General features: G+C 47.7%; 6 protein-coding genes across 6 annotated transcripts; 2 read left to right on the forward strand and 4 right to left on the reverse strand.

Annotated features, from left to right (window-relative positions):
- Window positions 1-6,905: 6,905 nt before the first annotated feature.
- N7520_009868 (uncharacterized protein) lies at window positions 6,906-8,799 on the reverse strand (the record flags this gene model as incomplete). Its single annotated transcript, XM_057143802.1, has 4 exons — window positions 6,906-6,979; window positions 7,031-8,002; window positions 8,056-8,394; window positions 8,457-8,799. The coding sequence occupies 4 exons, from the start codon at window positions 8,797-8,799 to the stop codon at window positions 6,906-6,908; spliced, it is 1,728 nt and encodes a 575-aa protein (XP_056993090.1).
- A 5,086-nt stretch (window positions 8,800-13,885) lies between these two features.
- Window positions 13,886-16,738, reverse strand: N7520_009869 (dynamin-related GTPase MGM1; the record flags this gene model as incomplete). The annotated part of the gene is made up of 3 exons (XM_057143803.1): window positions 13,886-14,322; window positions 14,379-16,388; window positions 16,441-16,738. 3 exons carry the CDS (start codon window positions 16,736-16,738, stop codon window positions 13,886-13,888), a joined length of 2,745 nt encoding a protein of 914 aa, XP_056993091.1.
- A 482-nt stretch (window positions 16,739-17,220) lies between these two features.
- N7520_009870 (glutamine amidotransferase subunit DUG3) lies at window positions 17,221-18,517 on the forward strand (the record flags this gene model as incomplete). Its single annotated transcript, XM_057143804.1, has 4 exons — window positions 17,221-17,235; window positions 17,320-17,415; window positions 17,490-18,222; window positions 18,276-18,517. The coding sequence occupies 4 exons, from the start codon at window positions 17,221-17,223 to the stop codon at window positions 18,515-18,517; spliced, it is 1,086 nt and encodes a 361-aa protein (XP_056993092.1).
- A 408-nt stretch (window positions 18,518-18,925) lies between these two features.
- Window positions 18,926-20,071, reverse strand: N7520_009871 (PIG-Y family protein; the record flags this gene model as incomplete). The annotated part of the gene is made up of 1 exon (XM_057143805.1): window positions 18,926-20,071. The coding sequence occupies one exon, from the start codon at window positions 20,069-20,071 to the stop codon at window positions 18,926-18,928; it is 1,146 nt and encodes a 381-aa protein (XP_056993093.1).
- Window positions 20,072-21,909: 1,838 nt separating this feature from the next.
- N7520_009872 (uncharacterized protein) lies at window positions 21,910-23,632 on the reverse strand (the record flags this gene model as incomplete). The annotated part of the gene is made up of 5 exons (XM_057143806.1): window positions 21,910-22,088; window positions 22,155-22,284; window positions 22,336-22,983; window positions 23,032-23,133; window positions 23,252-23,632. 5 exons carry the CDS (start codon window positions 23,630-23,632, stop codon window positions 21,910-21,912), a joined length of 1,440 nt encoding a protein of 479 aa, XP_056993094.1.
- A 723-nt stretch (window positions 23,633-24,355) lies between these two features.
- N7520_009873 (uncharacterized protein) lies at window positions 24,356-25,341 on the forward strand (the record flags this gene model as incomplete). Its single annotated transcript, XM_057143807.1, has 3 exons — window positions 24,356-24,406; window positions 24,456-24,581; window positions 24,637-25,341. The coding sequence occupies 3 exons, from the start codon at window positions 24,356-24,358 to the stop codon at window positions 25,339-25,341; spliced, it is 882 nt and encodes a 293-aa protein (XP_056993095.1).
- Window positions 25,342-25,851: the final 510 nt, after the last annotated feature.

The following is a 25,851-nucleotide window of genomic DNA, read 5'->3' on the forward strand; positions in this document are numbered from 1 at the left end:
GCGAGGTTTAGCGTAGTTGCAACCGTCGGCCCAATGCCTGGGCTCTATTCATCTGTGGGTAAAATTACTAGGTATGATTGCTACAGCTTGAACAGTGGTGGGCAAGCATGTACGCCTCCGGGGCCATCTTCCTGCACAGGGTTAAAGGGGGGTCAGTTAGCAGAAGCAGTAGAGAGGCCCAGGGTTTGAAGCACGGTGGCTGATCACTAGTCGGGAGTCGTCACCACGCGGAAAGCAAAGGAATGGGAAACAAAAGGAAAATAAATTTTTATTTTACCCACCAAAAGTAAAGGCTGAGAGGCTGGAGACGATCAGTTGCCGGGTTGAGGATGATTAGAAACCCGACGTTACGGTAATAATGAAGGGTTCTTCCCAGTCCAGGGATGAAAGGGGTGTAGGGGGCTGGTTTTTGAACAGTTTCCGGTCTGGATCGGCTGTAAGAATGGTATGTACGGAGTAAGGATTATAACATTCATGCTGAGGTAATGAGAAACTTCCTAATTTGGCTACGGACGGACACGAGGAAACTTACCTAACACTGGAACACGACTCTCTCTCTCTCTCTCACTCTCTCTCTCTCTTTTATGGAGTCAAGAAATATAATTAACAAAAAGTCAAAGAAAGTGGACTTTCTGCAAAATTAACCAATCACCTAGATACAGGACAACAGTGACTGGCTCGGATCCTGTCCTTGGTGGAATTCCAGGATGCGAGGATCCACACACAAGTCTCACTATAATCCGAACCACCCGCCTTGTGGGTGGCTGAATTCCCGTGCGAGGGGAGGTACGACGGCCGAATCATGATCCCATGGGAAACTTGGCCCTTGGCCCTCAACTGAATGCCGCAATCATGACACCGTTACCCTACAGGTGACTAATCGCGTACCCCCCGAGGCTATTAGCCGCTCTATCTGTTCATTGATTGGTTCATGTCTTTCTCTTCGCTGTCTTTGGTTTTTTATTTTCTGCTTTTTCTCTTTTCCCACCTTTTCGCCTCCTAACTATTTTCCGGTTCTGTTTCCCCCGACGCCGCCTTTTGATCGTCACTCACGGACGATCTGGTATGAGATGAAGGTCTAACTGGGGCTCTCGGTCCCCGTGTTCACTCAACTAACTCAATCTTCCGCCTTGGTAGAGACTAGTCAGGTAATAATTATTAGATTTTTTTTCAATTTTTTCATCTTTCCCCCTAAATTTTTATATGGTTTTTTCAGGGGAAATTTTGATTCTTTGGAGAGACGCGGACTCTCATTCGTCCGATGCAAGTTTGAAGTGTTCCCCCAAGCGCGTAAAACCGGAAACGAACCTTTGTCCGCATATTGGCCCCTAAGAAATGGGGGGTCGTTTGACTCGAAACCCTGTTCGACCCTATGCTGTACATGCATTTATTTGATTCCGGTGAAAGGAATCTTCCCCGATCAGGTAATGTATGTGTACTTTGATGCGCCTTAGTGACAGCCCATCCCAGTACCATGTCACTAACCCCTTTGGTTCGACTTTCATCTATAATTTAGTAAGAAATCTCGGTTACCACGCCACTGGGTCAACTGGCTTCAGGTGAAACCGACCTTGGTGTGGAAATTGGAAATTGGAAATTACAAGCTGAAGCAAGATGAATTCCCCCGACTTTGGTTCAATCTCCATGTCTCCACTTTTTCATCCATTTCTTTCCTTCTTTTCGTTGTTTCTAAGCCACCGCCACGGATGTGGATTCGCTTTCCCTTTCTTTTCGGTGTTTCCAGAACCCCAGATGGAGAGTAAAAGTGGAGTTGAAATCAGCACGCACACAGGACATGTCATGGTTGCTTCTAGCCGATCTCTGATGATCTTGTCCAACACGAAGATCCCTTAATCTATCGGAAGACTCGTCACAGTCATACCCCAACCGGTTGCATGATCCATTTTTCTGTTCTCTCTTTTGACTGGATCTACAGACTAGATCAAGGTTACCATAATGAAAAATCAAAATCAAAATCAAAAATCAAAATTAAATCCCCGTAAATCCACCGGTCGTTATCATATCTTCCGTTGTTAGCGGCTCAACGTGGACCGTTCGCACGGTGGACATGGGCAACATCACCAAATCTTCCAATAATGGATCCTACACGTCGCCACTGGCCAGTGGCCACTGGTCACTGGCTACTGGCTGACTACTGGCCCCGGTTGCGGTTAATGCGGAGCGAATATTCTTCCAAAATGAAGTATATTGTGCTCCACATAGAGCAATCGAATCGATTTACCTGGTCAGATTGGCCGTGTCCAGTACCACCTGCAGACTACAGTCACAAGGACGCATCATGGATCAAGATATGAGGTCCGCTCTCGCTTCAGTTTGTATACGATGATCAATCCCGTCACAGCCGGATTCTACACTTGACTATTGGTGCATGCAGGCTGACCGCGACAACTATGGTGATACTCGGGCCATCACTGTCGGGACTTGGCCTGCACGGGAGAGGTCTCGCCCATCGTGGAAGTCATCCGATGAAAGTCACTTTCGTCTAGTTATTCTGTCCCGGTACCTGAACAATACTCAGGACTTTCCAAGAATTTACGTGTTCTTGATTGGTGGTGAGAGAGTTCAAAATCTGGTACACACAACGCCCCCTTTTAAAAACTAAAATCCCAACAGTACACCGAAGCACGGAGTTTGCTTTTGGTTTTTGTGGTTTTTGTGGTTTTTGATTTCCTTCTTGATCGGCATCAGTACTCCGTACTTTCTAGTACTTTCTCCTGAATCGGATAACTCCGTTCGAAACTATTGCTTTTTATTTTTTTATCATTACACGGGCGGGGCTTGACTGCATCACTCTCCACCCAGAGAGTAAAAACCTATCTCATGCGGATAGATTCCAGCCGCGATCACTCTCAACCTTGCCGCTCTCTTTCCTCACAAGGCTCCTTGCATCTTCCCTCGTCCTTGCGGCTGGGGTTTGAATACTCCGACCAAAACAATTGACTTCAGTTTTGATCTTTTCTTTTCGGTCCAGCACACGGATTGACACTAATGTAATCCCTGGGGCGGATTGATGCGCCCGAGCTTCCATCCGGGCATACTCCGTAGGGATCAAGTGGGGATGATTTGATTTGCGCGCTGAGCCATGTCCTAGCGCCAACCACTCCCACATCTTCGCTAAGCTCTGAATCAACCGAGAAATAAATTGGCAGCAGGGGTCAACTGACATGGAACAGGACGATCAAATGCAATAATCTTGATCCAGTTTGTTAGTTATTTTTGGTTCAAGGTTTACTTATGTTTTATGTATGTTCAGGGTCTATGAGAGTATCTGTGCTTCGACCCCCAGTTTTCAATGCTGTCACTGTACGCTCCCTGATCAAGTCATATCATGCAGTAAGGCATACTGGGATCTAGACTTTCCCCCGGTGCATGGGCCATGAGAGTACCAATTTCGCCTCATTGGACGGAGTATCTGAAAGTCTTTGATCCATGAAAGCGCCCCAAGCACCCACACGTCCGACGTAGTCATAGCTCGATTAATAATAAACATTTGAACCTTTCAAGTTTTCATGTCAGGGTTTACTTTCACTTTGAGTTTTCGATAGCCCCATAATAAGATGAAAAGTCCTTCTTTGTCCATCCCCGCCCGGGTGAAATCGAGTGAATATGTTACCGTATAGGTATAATGTGGGGGAAACGGTCATTACGTAGCCATGTCTCAGGAGTCAACTAAGATTAGACCGACTTCACGAGACCTCGGGTCTAGAGCCCCCCTTCAGAATATTTGCAATGTGGCGGCGTACACTCGGGGACGATCACACCAGTTCCGCTGTAGAATCCCGGCATCCGAACAGAATCCAGGAATAGAAAAAATCAGAATAAATTCTTTTCTATATCAATTCTTCTGCCTGTGACCAAGAATCAAGGTGGTGGAGTCGCTAACGCGTACGGAGTTACGGGTTTGGCCTTCATAGCAGCTATGTACACAATCTTCAGGATCACATTCCCGTTCTTTGCCGTCCACATCCGGTATCGCCGTTCTTTTTTTTCCCTTTTCTTTGCCTGCATGGATTCATTCATCTTTTACCGATGCCGATAGGTTCCGTATGCCAAAGAACCCTGCTGGCTTCTGGTATCTGGTTTCTTGGATTTGGATTTCTGATTTCTGATCTCTGATCCCGTACTTTTAGGTACAGTCCCGAAACGGACAGTTGGCCACATTTACAATTGATCGCCGGGGGACATGTTCAAAGACCATAAAGTCAGAAGTCAGATTTACAGGATTCTGATTTGTTGGGCATCTATCTGCGGAGTAAAAATCCACTTCTCTCACTGGAAGAAACCGGAGTATCCCCAAAGCATGAGAGCCATCTTGCTAACGTAAGGGAAAGTATCATCTGGACAGCTAACCCCCCCCCCCCCAAAATTCAATAGATCCTTTGGTTCGCCTTGGAGTCATGACTGCGAACGTGGTGGCGGCCGTAAGACCAGGACCGCGGATGATTCTGGAAAGCCTATGTCACCAGTCCCGATCTGCGAGATCGCTGTTACCCCCGATTTGCTTTGAATTCAGATATTCTTCTCTTTCCACGGAAAGGAACCCGAAAATGGCTTGGATTCAATTGTCTGAAATAGAAAATTAAAATCAAAATCAAAGTCGCGTCAAAACACAAATTCCGATTTGAGTTTCAGCATACACTTTGTTCTCTCGAGATCGTCGCCATCATCGATACCTCGATATGTCGTTGCCATCACATACCTCCATGTCTGTTCGGTGATGGATGCGGCACTTTGGCCCTTTCGCCCCCTCGAGGTCTGACTCTGAATGAGGGGGTGGCTGCAACGCCTCTTCAGGGTATCTGAATCCAGACTGGTATTCAACGTTCCATGGCGCCGCAGGCATACAGTACAGCTCGAGGACTTGCTTTGATCACCTCGGCAAGCGCGCTCTCAGGATCTAGATGCATGTATACGATCAGCCTATGCTCGTTGCAAATTGACCCTGGTTCTTTTCGCTTGTCTAAGTAAATCGTATATGTCATATTCGACATTGCCCACCAGCCTGCATCCGGAGCATAAACTCTTTCGAGGCAGTGCCTTACTGCTCTATTTGCAAGGCCCGTCTAAGGTATTTTCTCCTATCTGCCTTGTTGAATTGGGACACCCGGGGTACTTGAGTGGGCGTCCATTATGCAGCTATTGCGGCTGAGATATCACAAGGCCATCGCAAACATGAATGGATTCTTCAGATGCAGAACGTAATCCAGACGCTGCTTACCTCTAACAAACATCCACCTGTCGTAATACCAACCTACATTGTACCTGTTGGTCCTTCGTAGGATTTCAATCCTTCAATGAGCCGTGTTATCATGAAATCTGGTTGCTGAGTTCATGGCAATATCACTGCACGCTTGCTTCCCCAAGATTTGAACATATCTGTTAACAAGACAAAACCAAAATGGCAGACGACTAATCCCGCCACGCCTCCAATCAATATTCCTCCGCAATGACCCAAGTACTAGATATAGCCCAGTTACCCATACATTTTATAGAACACCACCAGCCCATATATTCCAAACTCAAGAACCAAAGTCTAGAATCTGCATGAAATCTTTTTTTAAAAAAAACATTTCGTCCAGCCCAGGTAACACAAACAAACAAAACGACACACCCGCATAAGCAATCCAAAAGCCAATCAACATTTCATCCTCACCCTCACTCGACACTTGGGCTAGCCGCTCGTTCAACACGGAATCGCCGAAAGCCCGGGGAATAATCCCACTGCTTCCTGCCTGCACGAAGCCCAGTTGCCTGGAACAGGATCTGGAACAGGATCTAGAACAGGTCCTAGTGCATAGAATCTGGAGTCAGGCCAGGTCAGCCCGGGATATCGGTATGGCCCCAGTCCCAGCCCCAGTCCCAGTTCTAGTTCTACTTCCAGTCTTAGCCTTGCATGTTAGTGGATATAATGAAAGTTGCATTTGAAGTCGGACTGGTGTGCGTGTTGCATGTCGGAGGATTATACATATGATACTAGACTTTCCATCGCGCAAAATGAATAATCTACTAATGTATTTATATCCTATACTATACTTTTTACTTACTTTGTCTTCTACATTTTCTACTATTCAGTCTCCCACCCAGTCTCTAACTCACTATCCTACCATATTTCCTACCGTATTAGTTGAATAGTCGAACGCCTCTTTCAAAGGGCCATTCAAAATGATAAGCGGCGAACTGGAAAGCATAGAGAGGATAAGGAGAAGGATAAAAGATAAAGAAAAGTCAGGGGCTGGGGGCTTCGATCATAGATGTCATTCTTCTTCGCGTGGGGATAGCAGATAATAGGAGAGATATTGTACTAGATTTGTTATAAGCGACTTTGGACACCGAATCCACATATTAAAAGAAAGACTGGGGCATCAAAATATTTTAATATCTGAACGTTTTATGAACCCTAAAGAACCTTCAAGTTGGAACCCTCGAACCTATAAAGAGGCCAGGAGTACATAAAACCGATTGATAATCTAATGACACATTCTAGACGATTCAGACCCGTTCTATATATTCCCATAGCGTACAAGTCAAGAACAAAACTAGACAAGAAAAGACCGAGAATTAATGCTTTTCCCTCTCCATCCCCAGTATGAGAGGTTGTTGAATGGACAGAGTCCAAAGTATACACGAGTGTCAGGGATGAACGAGGAATCAGACTATCGGCGCCAAAATCGGGACATGAAAAACGAAAACGAGCAGTGGATATGTCTATCACAGGATGGAGGAAAACCTAGAAAAAAAAGGCAACAGGGCATAGAGGTGGCGTGGCGTTTCAAGAGATTATCAACGAGGGTGGAGTGTTCCGGCGTTGAGAAGAAAGACGTAAGGAAATGGAAAGCACTTCTGTATTTTACAGAGAGCTTTTTTGCATGGCTTTAGCAATGCATTTACTCCCGGGAGACGTCACGGCCGAAGACGCGGGCCTTGACCCAATCCATGGCGACGAGGACACGGTTGCGGGCTGTTGAGTGCTATTAGTAACGTTTCAGAAATAAAAGTGAAGGATACTCACAGCTGAAGCACATGCTCAGGTAGGCACTGCGCCAGAAAAGGTAGGTCAGGGTACCACCGCTAGCAATGTTGCCGCTCAGCCAGCTGATATCGGCGACGGCACGCTCCTTGCCAATGTAAGCCAAGCTACCCTGGTGGGAGTATTGGAAGGGTCCAATCTGCTTAGTGCGGCGTAGCTGCTTCTGGCGCTCACGGATCTCATCAAAGATCTGGTTGCGCTCCTCGTCGGTCTTGACCAGAGACTGCTGGTTGGAGAGCCTGGTAAGCTCCTTCTCAATCTCATCGGTCTTGGCCATGGTGTTGAAGAGACGAGCCAGGAAAGCACCCTCCTGACCAGCGACCTGGGCAGTAGGGGCATAGTTGGTAATGGCACAGTCACCGACAGCCCAAACGTTCTCGGCACCGTTGACAACCAGGTACTCGTTCACGGCAAGACCGCGGCGGGAGTCCTTTTGAGCGGGGATCTGACCCATAAGGTCACGAATAACAGGGCGAACAGCATTACCGGTGGCCCAGACGAGAAGGCCGTAGGGGATGGTTTCCAGGGACTTGGTTCCGTCGGGGTTGGTCACCTCGGCCTCAATGGTCTTGTCGGTCACGTTCTTAACCATAGTCTTGGTACGGATGGTGATCAACTCCTCCTTGAAGGTCGATTCAGTGTAGTCAATGAGTTGCTTGGAGAACATGGGCAGAACGTTAGGCAGAGCCTCAACAAGAGTCACATGGAAGTTGTCCTGGATCTCAGGAATCCACTTCTTCAGGTCATCGTTGAAGAAATCCTGCAGCTCACCGGCGAATTCGACACCAGTGGGGCCACCACCAACGACAACCATGTGCAGCAGGCGCTTCACCTCGTCGTCGCTCTGGTCCTTGAACATAGCGGTCTCGACACAGTCCATAATGCGCTTACGGATTTTCTGGGCGTCGTTAACCTCCTTTAGGAAGCAAGAGTGGTCCTTAACACCGGGAATACCTATGTCCGTTAGCTGCTTCATTCAGCCACAAGATGTGCACCAGAAAACCTACCAAAGGTCGCGTTCTCGGCACCAACACCGATCACGAGCATGTCAAAGGGAACCTCAGTCTGGGAAATATCACCCTTGATCTCAGAGTCATCGCTAATATACACAACACGCTTCTCGTAGTCGATCTTGGTGGCCTCAGCTTCGTAGAACTTGACGCTGGCCTTCTTCTGGCGGAGGACGTTGCGGATGGGCTCCATGATCGAGCGGTGCTCGATCAAACCGGTAGTGCATGACGGGAGGAGGGGAGTGAACAGGAAGTAATTACGGGGAGAGATAACAACCACATTGTAGTTCTCAGTGTCGAGCTTCTTCAGCAGGGAGACAGAACCCCAGCCGGTACCTACAAAGCGGGGCCATTAGCAAGCTTGCTTTAAAAAACAATCAATAGCGATCGCATCATACCAAGGATAACGAGAGTCTTCTTCGTTGGGTCGGGTTCGGTCTGCTCCACAGGGTGGCGCAGCTCATAGATGCTGTAGGCCAGCGCACCGGTCAAACCGAGACCGCTGAGCCAGGTCAACCGCCAGGCCCAGCGGAGAGCACGGAATCGCTTCTTGGGCTTAGGAGCAGGGGAGGGAGTAGGGGCAGCATCGGCGTAACCACGACGAGCGACGCGTGAAACAGATAGACTGGAGCGAAGGGGCTTCGCGCGCAGAGCCTGCGATGTCGAGATAGATCGGCGCGACACCGAGGACAGCATGGACGGAGACGCCATAGAGCGCATTGCTAGCGTAGTGCTAGCCATTGTGTGGTGGGAAGCACCAGGAAGCTTTGGGGGAAGCAGGTAAGGAAGAAAAACGGACCCTAGAATCAAAAATTTGATAAGGGACGTGTCGATGCTGTTTTAGGCGAATCGGTGTAATCCACACGGGCTTTTTTTTCACATGTCTCGAGTACATGGCCTTATGCGGGGCTTTCTATGGTCTCGCTAAGTACTCGGTACTTGTCACACTCAATTGCATCATTTTTCTGATTAGCGTTTTTTCCCTTTCGTGTTTCTTTTATTCTCGTATGAAATGACTTTTCTATCCATGTTTTCTATTCAATTAATTGAATGAATCTATACGAGGTCCATCACATATTATTTTTAACGCCGATTATCCACAGTTAGGAGCTCAATCCCGAAGACCCATTTTTTTTTTCTTCCTGCGGCAAAAAGGGGAAATTGGAAACAAGAAAAAAAGGAAAAAGAAAGAAAAGAAAATTGGAGTAAAATGTGAGGGGGAAACTTGCTCGGTGAGGAGAAGTCGCCCTACACCGAAATGGAAGTTCTACCGATTTTATCCGTTACTCCTAAATGCATATCAAATGAGTCATGAACAGATTTTCTACATTTATCCGTATAATCTTTCCAGATACGAAGTACTCTTTTTTACGTCCTATGAGATTTCCTATTCCGAGATGACCCGTGGCGTGCGGGGGACCAAGCTTCCATTTTTGTGGCTTAAATTTCGCTTTCGAGGTCTGCCCTAATGGCAGAAATCTGGGGATCAGTCCGAGATTTTCCTGTTGCTCCCGAGCATGACTTTCCTAGCTTGAGCTTGTCGGGGAGAGTCGGCGCGGTCATGAAGGAGCTCACCCCTCATTCTAGAAGCGGGGGCGCCATTTATAAATTACAACTTTGTATTTTCCGAAAGCCAAGAGCCCTGAAGATGCGGTCATTTGTAATTATCCATTGTTGCCTATGTAGATCATCTCAGATACATAGGGCAATGTCATAGACAGGAAATACTTTCTGTATGATCTGGAAAGGGACGATTGAACGAGATCAGAGTGGATAATATATCGAGGTGCATGAAACCGTCAAGACTTGCTAATAACATAAGCAATCTACTAACTAATTTCATTGCGATTCTTACTAGTTAAAATTTCGAAGGGCTCTCCACAATGATAATGGTGTACTGAAGTAATAGAAAGGTTGAATTTGTCTTTATGTGCGTAAAACAGAAATGCCCGCACAAGTCTCAAGACGCCCGCTGAATCTGGAAATGAGAGACATTTGACAGGGAAATGTAAATGCAAATGCAATGCATGAAATAAGGAACCGCGAGCCTTGGAACAAACAAGCCAAGAATAAAGGAATAACGCCCACGCCAACACCTTGCTCTAAGCTCCCAAACAAAAGAAGAATCAGTCGTATGTTCGTTCCCTAGGTAGGATCGATACTCTTACCGGTCTCGTTTGATGCGATAGCTTTAGGCACCCACCACAACGTCCTAAGCTTTCTCTTTGTCCTGGTATCATAGGCGGGGAATCTACGTCGTATATTCTCCCTTTCTTATGCTTTCCTCATCATAATACAGCAGTATGAGTATCTAATTGTCAGCCCGAACCAAGAAGTCTCTTACCGGGTCAAGGAATTTTGAGTCTTAACCCGCCAGCTCTGATTGGAAGAGTATGACAAGAAGTACCGAGATGTACACTGCGTCTGAGGGGGCTTGGTGCTAAAGTAGTTGATGCTGCATTATTCGGACGGTGTTCTGATTGGGATCGATGTTGTCTAGGCCAGTATTATAGAATGTGGATAAGAGGTGCAAGGGAAGTAAATTAGAAGAAATTTACTGAAAATAGCTTCAAGCGCCAGCAGGAGTACTTCAATGAACAATTTCAACTCATCAAAAATCAACGTTGAAATTCGATCTCAGAGGACCCTGATCATAATATCGAATTCCAAAGCTGCGTAACTATTTGTGCAGGGGCCTACTACAATTATCCTAGGTACCTACGCTAATAGGATACTCTATAGCATCTAATAATAGTATAGCAACCCTTGCACCTAAGTATATTGAAGGAATCACGCGGTATCTAATATTCCTTGCTTCTATATACTAGCGTTGTTATACCTACCCCAGTAGCTACCGCTTGAGCTACAGTATATTATAAGGATATAGAAAATATGTTACATTATAAAAGTATTTCAAACGTTAATGAAAGCTTTACGGGTACTTGACTCGAAGCCATGTGTATGTAGGAGTCAGGGTAAAGGGGTGTTACCAATTTGGAATGTACATTTCGCAATTCTGAAAACTAGAATGCCTGTATTGATTTATTAAATTCCAAAGCGCAGCTGCATGGGTCGAAAAGTAAATGTTGGCGTGGAAGCGCGTGCCGTCAGGGCATTTGGACTTTGATACTTCGGAACTTCCCGCGCCAGCCAACCTTATCTGAACCGCCTTTCTACCTCTCCACATCCTTCTTTCTTTCTTCATCCTTGCACTACATATCACCAAATCACGAAATCCATGAACTGTCAATCTCAATTACTCATACTTAGCTTATTTCTCCGCTAAGCTCGACGCTGATCGTGGGGATCGCTGCAATGCCAAGCACCATCAACAAGCTCAGGGTGGAGGCCCCCGACACCAAATCTGCGACTTGCGAATCGAAACTCAGTTAATCAGCCAAGAGTGCAACGGGATATCAATAACATGAATTTTTCGGGGTCTCAATTGATTTCATCATATGTTTCTGATCCTCACCCAATTCGGTGCTACATACCAAGGCGCCAAAGACTTCACAAACCCCAAATACAGTGGAAAATGTACCCTGGTGCCTTGGATATGTTTCTGTGAAGGTCCTTCAAACGATCCTGTCTTATGTTCTTGACCCCGAATTCCTTGATTTAGCGGCACTGACATCTCATGGCGTCTACGATGCTTTCAAGGAACAGGAAACTACCTTTGTCAAGACCATTCTAGAACGACAGATTGATACGGACCTGTTGTACGATGCCCACTTTACGGAAGCGTCTGCAAGAAAAACTTTCTGGATGCCTCGCCATATGAAGAGATTTTCGGCTACATAGTCTGCTCGCGCACCCCAATTTCTGGAACTAAATCTCTCAAGCAAAGTCTCTCCCAAGCAAAGGAAGTTAGCGAAACCCACCAGCTGGTGGAACAATTTTGATGAATTTGCTTCAGAGGTCTTGTTGTCGCCTCCCAAGTCTACAGAGCAGTCAGCTGCTCTACTAGTTCACTCTCCATAAATCCCCGAGAGCCTTCACATCAGCCGCACTCTTTACCGATTCTAAAATACTTCAAGATCTACCTGAACGGATCTGACCCAGTGTTGACTGGATTTTCACAAATTTATATCTCTTTCAGTCGCTTTCCTTGGTGAGAAAACGAGCAGCTGGCAATGACTTACGAATTCATTGCACAGGTCATCAGACCAGGTGTGTCAGTCCATTCCGCGTCACTTATTACGTACACTAACCGCACACGCAGTCTTCGAAGAAGTGGCAGCTGATTAGGCAGCTGATTAGGCAGTTGATGGGTCCATGTGGCCCCGCCTTCTGTTCCAGCCCACGACGTTAAACAATATCATCATCATTGATCATCCTTGTCGATCTTCTATTCTTGCTACGCCAACGATATGACGGTTATATGTTCCTCCCGATGATATAAGATAGCCTGGGAGAAAAGAAAGCTGTCTCTTCATTTAATGCCCTTTACCCTCCACTGCAAGCTGCCTATTACCATCACCACATTATCCAAATCAAATAATCTATCAAGATCCCGGAGGCTCACAGTAAGGCTCACAGTAAGAGGAGTAGCAAAAAGGTCCAGTTTATAGTTGAACATCTTTAGGTTCGAGCTAGACCCGACGTATGAAATATTAAATAGCATACATCACCTAGTAGAGAACAGTCGGCTCATGAGATCGTACCGAGTCTGGTAGGTGCAGAATATTGCTGTGGATAAATAGACCCATGGGTGGAGTGATTGCATGGAGTAAAATGCGGGAGCTTTACCAAGAATGGCTTAGTGGTTCCGCGATAATGACGACATGATCAAAATATTCAACCAGAGTCAAGATAGTGGAGTGGTTAACACGCTCACTTATCATGCAAGTCTCAAATCGGATAAAACAAAAAAGCACATAAAAATTATTCTTACCGGTTTGGGGCGAGCAGCAATAGTGAGAGACGGAGGTTCAAATCCTTCTCTTGGCGAATTCTTTCTGTTATCTACATTAATGTTTTTCTTTTTGTTGTAGAATTTTTTGGCAGATCATTACAAGCCTACATGACCACTAACAGATTATCCAATGAAATTATTCATGGAAGAAAGATACCCAGGACTTACATTACGAAGACTACAGGTATGAATATTGAACAAGTAAAATAGAACTCTCAAACACACTTATCCAGTACAGAAGAGTCGGCTCACGATCATCATGCTGAGTTGGTATAGAATATTCAACAAGTTGCATAGTAGAGCGATAAATGGAACGGTATGTGGGGCCGGCTGCGGGAGCCTTACCAAATATTGTTTAGCGGTTCCGCCATCATAGCGGGAAGGTTAAATTAGTTAAGCCAAGTTAAGATAGTGCAGTGGTTAACACGCTCACTGGTCACGTGAGCCTCAACCCGGACAAAGAAAATACCAAAAAAAAAAATCTTACCTGGTTGGGGGGAACACTAGTGGGAGGCGGAGGTTCAAATCCTTCTCTTAGCGCATTGATTTTGTCTTCGTCCTTTTGTGATATGATCCTTTGTTGCAGACACCATGATACCTGTTCGTGCATTCACCCGCTTCTGTCATTGTCTCAACTTCATATTAGATGATGATTGATATCTAGTGAAGATCCATGAGCAGAATGAATTGGATCAGATATGTACAAGGACTAAACCATCTAGAGACAAGAGAAATCATCCCGGCAGAGCGGAGAAGGGGAAGTCAATCTAGAGACAAGGGGAATATGGAAGTATGAGGCAAAAGGTATCAAAGTTACAGGGTTAAAGAAGACAAAAGGTATCAAGGAGGCAAGGGATTCGAGAAATCGAACATCGAGCATCGAAAAAATTAACGAGCCATACGGGGATTTTCTCAGAAAATACCCCAGCCTTTACGAGTCTCCTTTGCAACCTGTGCACGATCAGAACCTCGACTGGCTTTGCGACCATCCAGTTGTCGGATACCCTCGATCTTTTGAAGGGCTAGCTCCAGGAGCTCCTTCTTGCGGATAATGTCGAGGTGGCGGCGGACTCGGGGGTCTTCGCGAGCGAAACGCTCTATCTCCTCATCGGAAAGGTGTCGGCCGAGTCGCATATCCAACTCACGGGGGAAGTTGTAGTAGAATTCGGAGAGGAGCTCGACATTTAAGAAGAGAACGGCGGTAGAGGTGAGTTTATCTGCTACAACGTCGAGGAAGACTTCGGGGCAGTAGTATTTGTTCTTTTGTGTGGCGCACTGTTTGGATCGAACGGCCATTAGTCTCATCTTAATGAGATCAGCTCGATCACGAAGGAAGACACCGTCTCGGCCTAATATGGATTTGTTAGTCAAGTTCAAAGAAAAAGATTTGGATATGGGTAGATACCTCTCTCCAAAAGAGCAGCACTGAAACCGCCAGCACCACCAGCACCATTACCCTCGAGCACGACGTCGCCCTTGCGGACTTTGTCGATGAAAGACATAACGTCCTTGAGCTTGCGTTTCCCAACACTATCCTCAACAGCCTTGGTGGCTGATTCACATGCCTTGAGTTCCTCCTTCAACACTCTGCTAACATTTTCACGTCCTTTCGCCCACTCTGGGTCCTCGATCTCAATCTCGTACTTGTAAGGTTTGATACAATTCTCCACTTGATCACTCGTGCTGAAGAAGCGGTCATTCAAAATGCTTGTGCAGGCATCTGTAATTTGTTTATGGGCACCTGGGTGCGTGGCGAATGTAGAAGATGCTAGGAGCGATTCGACGTGGTTTTGGAGGGCATTGGCAACTACAGTGGTAGCAAGTCGACCAATGCCCAGTTTTGTGAGAGAGGAGGTAGACGCATCAAGCTTTCGGTGCCAATATAAGGATTCGGCGTCAGCCTTGGGTAGGTCCTTGAGAGGGTCAAGCTCTATCATTGGTGGATTTAAATCCTCGACGGGCTTGTTCCAGTAGCGCTGTGCCAAGAGATCCATTACACGCTGGTCCAGTTCAGCTTTCAACATTTCCCGAACCTGCGGCCGGCCAAATGACTCCGCAAATTCCTTGAAGGAGTGCTTGAAGCTGTCCAGGCTCTCAGCCAGGTAGGACTCTGCGCTGAGAGGCCGATCGTTGTATTGAACCTTGAACTCGTAGGTCGCCTCTTCCAACTCTTGGCTGATGTTATCCCGGGTGCCCGACAGACTAGCTGCCATAGTCTGCTCAAGAATATGCATCAGCTTCTTGCGAAGGGTCGAGACACCAACTGCAACCTCGGAGTGGGCTCCAAACTCGTTAGGGTGTGCTGAGAAATAGGCGTTCTCGTTCTTTAGGATGGCGCTGGTAATATTTCCAGAGCCCCGGGAGAATAGAGCATTTGTTTGAGGGATTCGGCTCACAACACCCACATATCCCAAACGAAGAGGATACTTCTTGTCGGTGAGAACTTCGTGACCACGCTCCGGGTCAACAAGATCCATTTTGGTGATGACACCAATGGTACGCTCACCCCGGGGATCCACGCGACGACTAGCCCGGAGAGCTGTCGAGTTGGCCAGATCGACATCAGCGGCAGAAATGGCCAGGATAACGTTAGGAGCCTGGATGTATTTATCGCAAAGGTCGTTGATTTTCTGCTTCAGCTCTGGGGGCTGATTATGGCCAGCAACCTGGATGTAGCCAGGAAGATCAATTAAGGAAAGATCTGGGACATTTGGCGAATAAATGGACAGCTGGATCGGATCATCCGAAACACAGTCCTTGTCCGGCACCGCGAGATTCAAATCAGTCAGAGTGCGCTGGATCTGTGAGAAGTCGGTGATTTTGCCGAGGCCCAGGGCTGGGAATTCACCATACTCCGATTGGGCATTCGGGGTGTTGATCAGAGTAAGCTCGATTGGTCGTCGGGTGACCATGTTCGAGCCCTTTGGTAAGAATTCATGTCCAACGATAGCTTCCAGAACCGAACTCTTACCAGAAGACTGAGACCCGATCACAACAATTGATGGCAAAGTCAAGGAGCCTGACTGACCGACTGTCTGGAGGATGTTCCGAATTTCAATCATCTTCCGAGTGAGGAGCATCATCTGGTCATCCTCAGCGACCTCCTTGTCTTGCCGGGCGTCGTCTTCACCGGATTTATCGTAGCCAAATGCTGCTGTCGATCCAGCCGCAACTCCTGCAGTCACACCTCGGCCTTCCTTGGGTTCCTTGTCTCCTCCATTTTGATTATGCGATTCCTCATCCGCTCGCAGAATCTTCTGTAGCCATTCAGGCATCTCTACATCCCCTGTCGTCTTATTCCACCCCCGTTGTGTCTGTTCCGCCACACCCTGTATGCCCTGAAACAAGCTCGATGCCGTATTCCCCGCGGTCTCGCCAGCCGTTCTCAGTATATCCATCGCATAGTTTCCGGCCTCTAAAATAGATTGTCAGCAACCGCTTCCCTCCACCCCGTGTGCAGCACTTACGAGTTGCCTGATATTGGAAATAAGCCAGGCCCGCAACGGTCGCTCCTCCAAACATAGCCGGCAGCCGAATAAGCTTGAGAGCCAGCTTCGGCAGCATTCGCGTAAACGAAAAAGCCCGGACAGCAGGTACATTGTTGTGGATTCCATTAGCACCTATGGGCCAGGCGCGTCCCCTCAAAGCAGCACCACTATTAGCGCGCAGAAGACCGCCAGTTCTAGAGCCTGCATTGTGAATATGGCGAGCTAGGCCGGTCCGCACCAGCGGGGAGAGTCGATGAGAGAGGATTCTCCCACTCATGGCTGTGATGAAGTCGCATTCAAGGCCAGATGGGAGAAGGTGAAAGTAAATATAATGACGCTCCCGAGGTCGATCACTGACATCAACGTGACTTGCACTGGTGGCCGCCTCGCCACCCGTAGTTAAAGGTCACGTGTGTTGTCGATGACGTGCTGTGTAAGGGAGGTGAGTTCGTGATTTGTTGGGAATTATTTCTTTTTCTCTCTATTTTATTGTTTATAGGTAACAGGGAATTTCTCTCTTGCCATATTTGTTTTATATTGATTGTCGTTTGTTTGTTCTCAGAAGTGTCCTATTTCGGCGCCGATTGTCGGTGACTCTTCATCTGTCTAACGCCCAACCACTGATCATCCAAATCCAAGGCTAAGGCATTGGAAAACCCCTAGAATCAAGCTCACAGCAAGAATCTAGCTGGGAATATTTTGGATCTTTCAAGGTCCCTTATTTATCCTTATAAGCAGTTGGAGAGCAACAATACCAACATGTGCCGCTTTCTTGTGAGTTCACCACTGTAATGATTCAAGTGGAAACCCTGCCTCTATACAACTAAATAATCGAATTCAAGCTAATGACAATCACAGATTTACAAGGGACGCAATGAGATTCGTCTCAGCAAGTTGGTTACAGAGCCCAGTCATTCTATCCTGACTCAATCCTACGATTCACGGTTAAGATTGGTATGTTCTCCACCAAGACCATCCCAATCAGCTCTCAAACACCCCATGCCCTCAAAACTAACCCCGTAAACCAGGACAATCGTCGCCCAGTAAACGGCGATGGCTTCGGCGTGGGCTTCTACACCGACCCCGCACTCGGCCCAGAGCCATGCATCTTCACATCCACAATCCCAGCCTGGAACTGCGAGAACCTAGAACGTCTCGCCTCAAAAACATGCTCAAGCCTCATCTTCGCGCACGTCCGCGCCACAACCGAAGGAACTCTCGCAGAAAACAACTGCCACCCATTCCAGCACCAGTCGCTAATGTGGATGCACAATGGCGGCATCGGCGGATGGAACTACATCAAGCGCGCGCTGGCATCCTCGCTTGGCGATAAGTGGTTCCTGGGCGTGAAGGGCGGCACTGATAGCGAGTGGTCGTTTGCGCTGTTCCTTCATCTGTTGGAAGAGGAGGGTGTGGATCCGAGCTCGGATCCTGGGCCTGAGGGCTTTGGGCAGGCATTGCTGCGTAAGGTTATGATGAAGACCATTGCGCGGATTAACGAGTTTGCGCGTGCAATCCCTGAGAAACATAATGTTCATGATGTGGACACGCGGGCTTTGCTCAATTTTGCGGTAACGGATGGTCATACAGTTGTTTGCACGAGGTATATTAGCAGTAAGACTGATGAGCCGGCGAGTTTGTATTTCTCGTCGGGGACGAAGTGGAAGGAGGGGAAGACGAAGGGTCATTACAAGATGGAGCGTCATGATAAGGGTGCTGATATTGTCTTGGTGGCTAGTGAGCCGATCACTTTCGAGAGACGTGAGTTTATCCACTTGACTTTGAACATTGTCCATGGGCTAACGATTTGATAGACAATTGGGTCTCAGTCCCTACCAACTCGGTGGTCACGATCCACAAACAGACTGTTCTCCTCCATCCCATCTTGGACGAATTCTATAGCGAGGATCTAAATCATGACCGATCTTCTTGCTACGCTTCCTCCAAGGGCCTTGTCAGTGCTGCGCCTGGCACCACAGTTCCACCGCCAAACAACAATGAAAACTGTGCGCCATCGGCGTCTCATGCTACTCGTGCTGCCGAATGCGCTGTATAGTAATGGATGCTATACAGCAAGTTATGCGCAAACAAGGAAATGTGATATAGGAGCACTTGCAAGACAAACATGCTGTTTTCTGGCGTCAAGGGCCGAATTTGAAGAGCGGACGATAGCGATATAGCAGCAGCTGGCGTCATTGGAGCTTGGGTTTAGATGTTTTTTGCATGTGGAGTGTGGAATTCGGGATTTAAGGGGATGCGAGAAGATTATTCTAGGTCTAGTTAAAGGAGTAATTTTGATTTCAAATACCAACTTTTCTTTATTTTCAGGGACTTCACCAGCACTGAGTAGGCATCGCATAGGAGGCACTTGACTACAATATGGTGCTATGTATTTATTTATTAAAAGATCAAGGTTAAATTATATTATTCATAAAAAGGGTATCGCAAACGCGTGAGTCCAGAATCAACTATCATCCCCCGATATATTCGCATGCTTGAAATACTTCATCCCAATCCAAGCAACAACAACCCAGACCCACGACATAACAGCCGTAAGAATAATCAGCGCAGGATAGTACCCCACAATCGGAAGTGTCGGATCATCCTCCAGCTCCGGAGGCGCATACGGTGTCTCTCCAACATCCCACGCCCAGCTCCAGACCTCAAAGCAGCTGCCCATGCCCACGACGAAGACTAGCCATGTTACCAGGAGGATGATCCAGCCCCATGATTCCGTCTCGGAGTAATCCCATGTGATGTCTGCGCTTTTCTCGACGGGGTGTGTTGCCAGTGGGGAGGTTTTGGCGCGGACGGGTCGGTATGGGTCGTCCGGTTGGAGGGGGTAGTAGGAGTCAGAGCTGGAAGATGGATGGGCGTGAATGGTGGTGCTTGTGGAGGGAATGGGAGCGCCGGAGGAAGTTGTGTTTGTGCTAATTCGGGGAAAGGAAATGAGCTCTTCGTCGTCTGTGGCGGTCTCATCGCCTAGGTGGTTGTTTTGGGTGTTGGGGGTATGTTGCGTGAGACCTTGGCGTCTCTGCGCGACAGTCGAGCGGGGGGTTTTCAGCGCTGACATAGGGCGTAACCAGCTTGGTCGCGGAGGATGTTCGACATTGTCGGATGTTTCTTTTGAGAAGTCGTTGTTCTCCTGGGACGGGGGGGCCTTGTCCTTTGGAGAGAGCGGCCTCGGCGCATCGTTGTCGTCTTGGAATCGGGGGGCTTCCGCACGAGCCGCCTCAGCATTCTTGCTTAAAGCCCTTTTATCGCGTGACTCCATCCTTGTACCCAACAATGCAGTCTTTCTTAATGAGCCTCGTCGTCGCCTTGTCCGCCGCTGTTGTTGGATTACCGCCGCCATCGCCTTTCCGCGTTCCGATGCTTCGTTATTGATTTGGGGCATGAGGGATGGTAAGTATTCGTTATCGCCATCATGATCCATGATGTGGGCCGATCCGGATTGTGTTATTTGGCTCATGCGCAGGAAGGAGAGCTTAGACAATAGAGAGCCTGAGAGGCTGCGTTTGTGGGTGCTGCTTCCGCTGGCGGAGCGTGTTCGATTGGATAATCTGTCGGCCTTTGCGAATTCCGCATTGTGACCCTCGCCATTGTCCATTGAATCGGGTGGAAACGAAGGGCTGAGGCCGCAGCTTGAGGCTTTCAGTCTCCCAGCATTGGTCAACTTGGCTCAGAAAGAGCTCGGTGGTCCGATTTGGTTAGTTCACACGATACCCGGAGTTGATTTTCATGCCTATTTCCCCAGGCACCAATATAGATTCGGGAGGCACTTACTACTATACTAGGACTATTTGCAGCAGAAATGAAGCGGACTATATTCTTCGAGACTTTCTACCGTCACTCCCCTAAAAAATCAGTAAAATGACTTTTATTTTTCCAATACATCAAGTCCACACCACCTTCGCAGGCACCTTCCAACCTTAGATTTCGAGTCCACCTACCCAACCCCAACCTCATGTAGAAAATAGGGCTTAAGATAAGGGAGGGTATTACCACCACTCTCTATATACCCCTCTATTACTTGGGTACACCGCAGACTTTTTGGACATACATTCGAAACTTCCACCGGATTTTTGCTTTTTCCCCTTCTCTTTCCACTTGATTGTTCTTCTCTGCTCTTTCCCCTCCTTCTCTTCTATGTCGCTATTTATATAGTTGGGGAGACCTTTGACTGTTAGATTAACACGACATGAAAGAAGGTAGAATACTGGATAGGATACCGAGTAGGAGACTAAGTAGAAGACTAAGTAGAAGACTAAGTAGAAGACTAAGTAGAAGACTAAGTAGAAGACTAAGTGGAGACTGAAGAGGAGACTAAGTAGATGATATTCAATAAAGTAGTCATGGGTTGCAACAAAAGTAGCAGAAAAATATTCATACGATGACGGGGTGGAACTTTTGACATTTCGTCGGTTTCCCAATTTGGAAAAGGGGAGTGACCGTAGCAGAAAAGGGAGTGATGGAAGAAAGTCTCTATTCTTCCAGCCCCATAGGGTTCACAGGCTCAGAGCAGCTTGTTGAATTTTATTTAGCAAGCTGTGATTTTGGTAACCTCCAATCAAAGGTGGCAGGCACATCGAGTCTAAGCACCGTGCATAAAGGCAAGACAGGTGGGACAGAAAGACATTGTCGACGCTTTAGGGATATCATAATGCAGAAAAAGAAAACGAACAAATTGGTATATCGGCTAGAAGACCAGCGGGCAGAGAATAGAGTGAAAAAGGATCAAAAATCAAACAGGTCAATCATTCCGAGGAAACTCATCACGACATATACGAATACTGGAAGGAAAATCTTTCATAAGACCAAACTGTCAACCGAGAATGAAGCCATGGCAACCCATGATCCAGATATTTTGAAGGAAAGAACACAATGCACAGTATTCAACAAAGGTATGGGCCTAAGAAAGGGGAAATATGAAGAACGAAGCAAATTTGAGACAGCACACGGAATTGCACTGGCAACCATGCGATACAAAGCTAGCAAGAAAAAATTGACAAGAACAGACGAAGCTCAAACAGTAGAGACAGAGTAGGGAGGTCGCTTTTTATCTGGAAAATTGCATAGAATTCGAGAGTCCAAGAAGCCCTTGGACACGTGCTCGCACACTCGAAAAGGGCTGGAAGAGATCAAACCAAATTGGACTTGGGGTATTCGGTGCACAACACACAAATTCCATTGCAGAATGAGAAAACAAAAGGCAGCTCGGTCGCTCGAAAATCCACTTCAAAGGGCAACTTCAAAAGACAACCAGGAGAAAATAAATAAAGAGGAACAAGATGAATAGTATGGAGTAGAGGGAGATGGAGGAAAAAAGCGGTTCCAAAACCGCAAATTGGCTTCAGCCAGTGAGAGCCGGTATCAAATTAGTGCGCATGGTTGCATAGATGCACCGGCACAATCGCAACCTTGCCTCAGCAACAACCCTGGAGGAAATTACGCCTGGTAGGCTCCGTTGAAGTTGTTGTTGGACTGGTCCCAGTTACCAGACGGGGACATGGGCTGGCCACGCCCATAACCTCCAGCATTGCCTTGGGGATAGCCCTGTCCGGGCATACCAGGTCCGCCAAAGTTGTTACCTTGTTGATCCCAGCCTCGGCCAGCAGGGGCAGGACCTACTCGTCTGTCAGCAAGGTTGGATGGGGATTTCCTAGAAGGGGATACTGAGATTCGAAACTAACCTTGATTCATAGGGTTTTGGGGACCGCCATACTGGGGGAAGAAGCCAGCGGTGCTGTTGTTAAATCCAGCATTAGGCTGCGGCGCAGTGAAGTTATCGAATTGACCGGTGGGAGGTCGGTCCTTGCCCCACTGTAACAGTTAGCGGATGGGAACTTGCCAGAAGGGGGTGAATGAGCATACGCTGCACTTGAGAGGACGGCCATTGACATTGTAGCCATTGAGCTGGCAAATGGCCATGGCGGCGTTTTCATGCGAATCCATCTTGATAAAAGCGAAGCCCCGGTCGGCCTGAAGACGAGTCTCAAGAACGTATCCAAAGTTCTGGAACAACGGGATCAAGTCGTTCTGAGTGGTATACGGGGTCAAGTTACCAACGTAACAGGTCGTTTGCCACTGCGGGGTCTGCGTAGCAACCATATCATAACTCTGGATGCCCTGGGTAGGGAAGTGGTGGTGACCGAACGGAGTGGTGGGGGTCATGCCCATAGCGGCCATCGCCTGTTGCTGAGAGATCGAAGGCTGGCCCTTCTGGTTAGCCCAGTTGCAGCGAATAGCACGAGAGCCCAGCCATTCCCCATCCATCGCATTGAGCGCCTTATCAGCCTCTCCACGGTCACGGAAGGCAACAAATCCATAGCCACGCGAGCGACCGGTCTTCATGTCCCACATAACACGAGCCTCGGAAATAGTGCCAAAGGCGGAAAAGGCTTGGAGGAGGACATCATCGTTTACTTCATTGCTCAGATCACCGACGAAGATGTGGAAGTGGTTTGAGGTGTCCTCCTTGTTGGTATTGTTGCCCTGGTAGGCCCAGTTGACTCGGATTTCCTAGACGCAATTAGAGTTGTCTCACTAAGCCGGGGTAAATAAACTAACCGACTGGTGGATGCGGCGTCCATTCAAAGTCTGCATGGCTCTCTCAGCAGCACCGGGGTCGTCAAATTCGACGAAGCCGTAGTTGTAGCCCTTGCTGTTAAACTGCTGGAAAAGTTAGTGTTGATTCGAAGCATCAGGTATGGGAAAGGATTTGAGAGGTTTCCCCTACAGTTGGGGTCGCATCCCGAAATTGGCGTGGGAGCGTATCGGAGTCGCTCACATTCTTGTCGGGGATAATCTTGACGCTAACCACGTGGCCAGTCGTCTCAAAAATCTGCTTGAGAATGTCCTCTGTCACTCGAGGGTCCAGACCACCAACGTAGAGAGCGCGCTTGTTGGGCTCGGGGGCCGCCCGGCGGACATAGCCACCCGCACTTGTAGGCGACATCATGTTGCCAGACATCGGCGAGGTCATGGCCGTAGGGATAGGGTTGGTGTTTTGGGGGATGATGACTGGGGGACGTGGCGGCGGAGGCATGTGAGACGGGTTGGTCTGGCCGTTGCCCTGGGCAGTATCGTACTGCTGGTTCTGAGCGCCAGCAACCGACTGTGGTGCCGATGGCAGCGAGGAAGGGGTCGACGTCGAGACGTTTTCAGCCATCGTGTATGGGCTTTCAGGGTGGGGAGGTGGGATGAGCGGGTGTTGCAGCCGACACAAATACGGAAACGCAGAGGTATCGGGAGAGACGACGAGTCTGACGTTTAGACAATGCAGAGCGGTTGAAAGGTGCTGGCAAATGGAAATGAAGCCGGTAAATATACTAAATAGGCCTTGGGTTTGACGTTGATGTTTCGATGGATGAATCCGAATGACGGAGCAAGCTTAGTCGATCCAAACAAAGAGCCAGGACAACAAAAAAAAGGAGTCTGTTTATAAAGACACTTTCTCCTGACGCAGAGCACAGTTGAAATGACGAATATAGTCGATCGGTTAAGGAAGAAGGAAAAACACCGAAAGGAAGTTTTTTTTCCTTCTTTTTTTTCAGGATGGACAAAGGTTGACAGCTGGAAGTAGCGATACGGCGCTTGGAGAGATTCGCGTTCGGAGGGGAGGAGAAAGGCCAACAAGAATGAATCAAGGAAAGCCGGTATTAAAAAACACACACACCCTAAGTACCGACAAGATCACGGAAGAGGAAGCACAAACGAAAAAGGGAAAAAAAGGATGCACGGAGAGAAAGAGGATGTAAAGGGCAGTCGATGTTTAGCGGTGGTTTAGCGGCTAGGGGGCTCCCCCACCTGACCTCAATGGGATTAGCGCCCAGTTCGTGTACAACTTCTTTCCGTACCACCTTCAAACTTGTCCACCTTTCTTTTCAACACCATGGAGAACCCAAATGCCTTGGCTGATCTCTCCACTTTGGTGGAGCGAACTGTATGTGTACTGAATTGACTTGAAAGATCCATGACTGACATGCAAGTAGCTACTTGACACTGGGCGGCTATTTCGCAAGTCAGGCTCTATGCCCGCCAGTGCACACTTACAGCGATCAATCCCATCATATTATGAGAGCTTCCAAGAAGCGCTAGATAATCTATCGGAACAGATTGTGAGTTTTATGAATTACTAGTCTTCTTTCTTTGATCTCCGCTGACGTTCCACAGTTCATCGCCAAGGCGTTCTTGGAAAAGGACTACGAGGCTATCAAGGCACGTGAAGCCGTACCAGCCACAGAAGATGTGTCATTTAAGTGTGTAGAGGAGAAGGCGGTGCAGGACACCCCTCAAACCGTGGATGCGAAGATGGAAGGCCAGGAGCCCGAGATCAAGAGCAAAATTGAAATTGAGCCGCCCGCTCCTACCGAACCCATTTCTGGGCCGCAGCCCAGCCAGGATGCGACAGTAAAAGAAGAAAAGCAGGCCAGTAATGGCCCCGGTGATCAAGTCTTCGGACAAGACGCCGATGGCATCAATTTTGATTCGGTCCTCAATGAGAACGGCGGGTCCAATTCCTTTCAACTTAGCCTGGACTTTGGCGACGATGATATGGGGAATCAAGCCTTCCTTTCTGGGACGGGATTTGGGGCTGCGCCTGGAGAGACCCCTGGCACTTCCACTTCCCAGCTGGAGACTTCTACCATGGCCCCTGCTGGCGGGGGTGCGTTTGATATGGAGCTACAGAAGAGTGAAGGGGAGCCCCAAGCATTCACGGAAGGCAATGCGATGGATGATATGATGGGACCTGGAGAATCCAACTTCGATGATCTATTCATGGAGAACGAGAATTTGGATGGGACCGGGGAACTCAATCAGCTGGAGGGGGATAGCTTGATGAATCTCAATGAGCTAGATGATAATTGGTTTAGTTAATCTGTGATGGCAGCTGCGCCGAAGTCGGCTCGGAATAAAATTGTTCTATGATTAGCGGGGATAATGTCTCCCATGATCTACATGCTGCACTAGTAATATCAAGCCATGGTCATCAATAGAATAAAATAAGTGGGAATTATCGGGAAATAATACTAACTATTTAGTTAATTATTTAATACTATTTAATAGTTTCTATTGACAGTTCCATGTCACATGGGCCGACAATCTCCCGTCTCTTGTGTACCCGCTATCCATCCACCTCCAGGGCTGAGAGAGACCTCCATTAGGTAATTATAAAATCTCTCACCAATCTCCAATCTTCAATCTCGGACATGGAGGGCGGTAGTACAAGACCTGATTGTGTAACAAAGTGAACTCGAATTATAAATTTAAAAAATGAAAGAAAGAAAGACCAGGCCCAAAGGACAGCAAATTTGAATTTTAACCCAAACCCAGTCTCCAAGCCGCTATTCAGTGACGTAGTAGCGAGGTACAACTGACGGCAGATCT

The sequence above is a fragment of the Penicillium odoratum genome (assembly GCF_028828045.1).
Source record: "Penicillium odoratum strain IBT 22623 chromosome Unknown utg000006l_segment0_segment0, whole genome shotgun sequence".
Taxonomy (NCBI): domain Eukaryota; kingdom Fungi; phylum Ascomycota; class Eurotiomycetes; order Eurotiales; family Aspergillaceae; genus Penicillium; species Penicillium odoratum.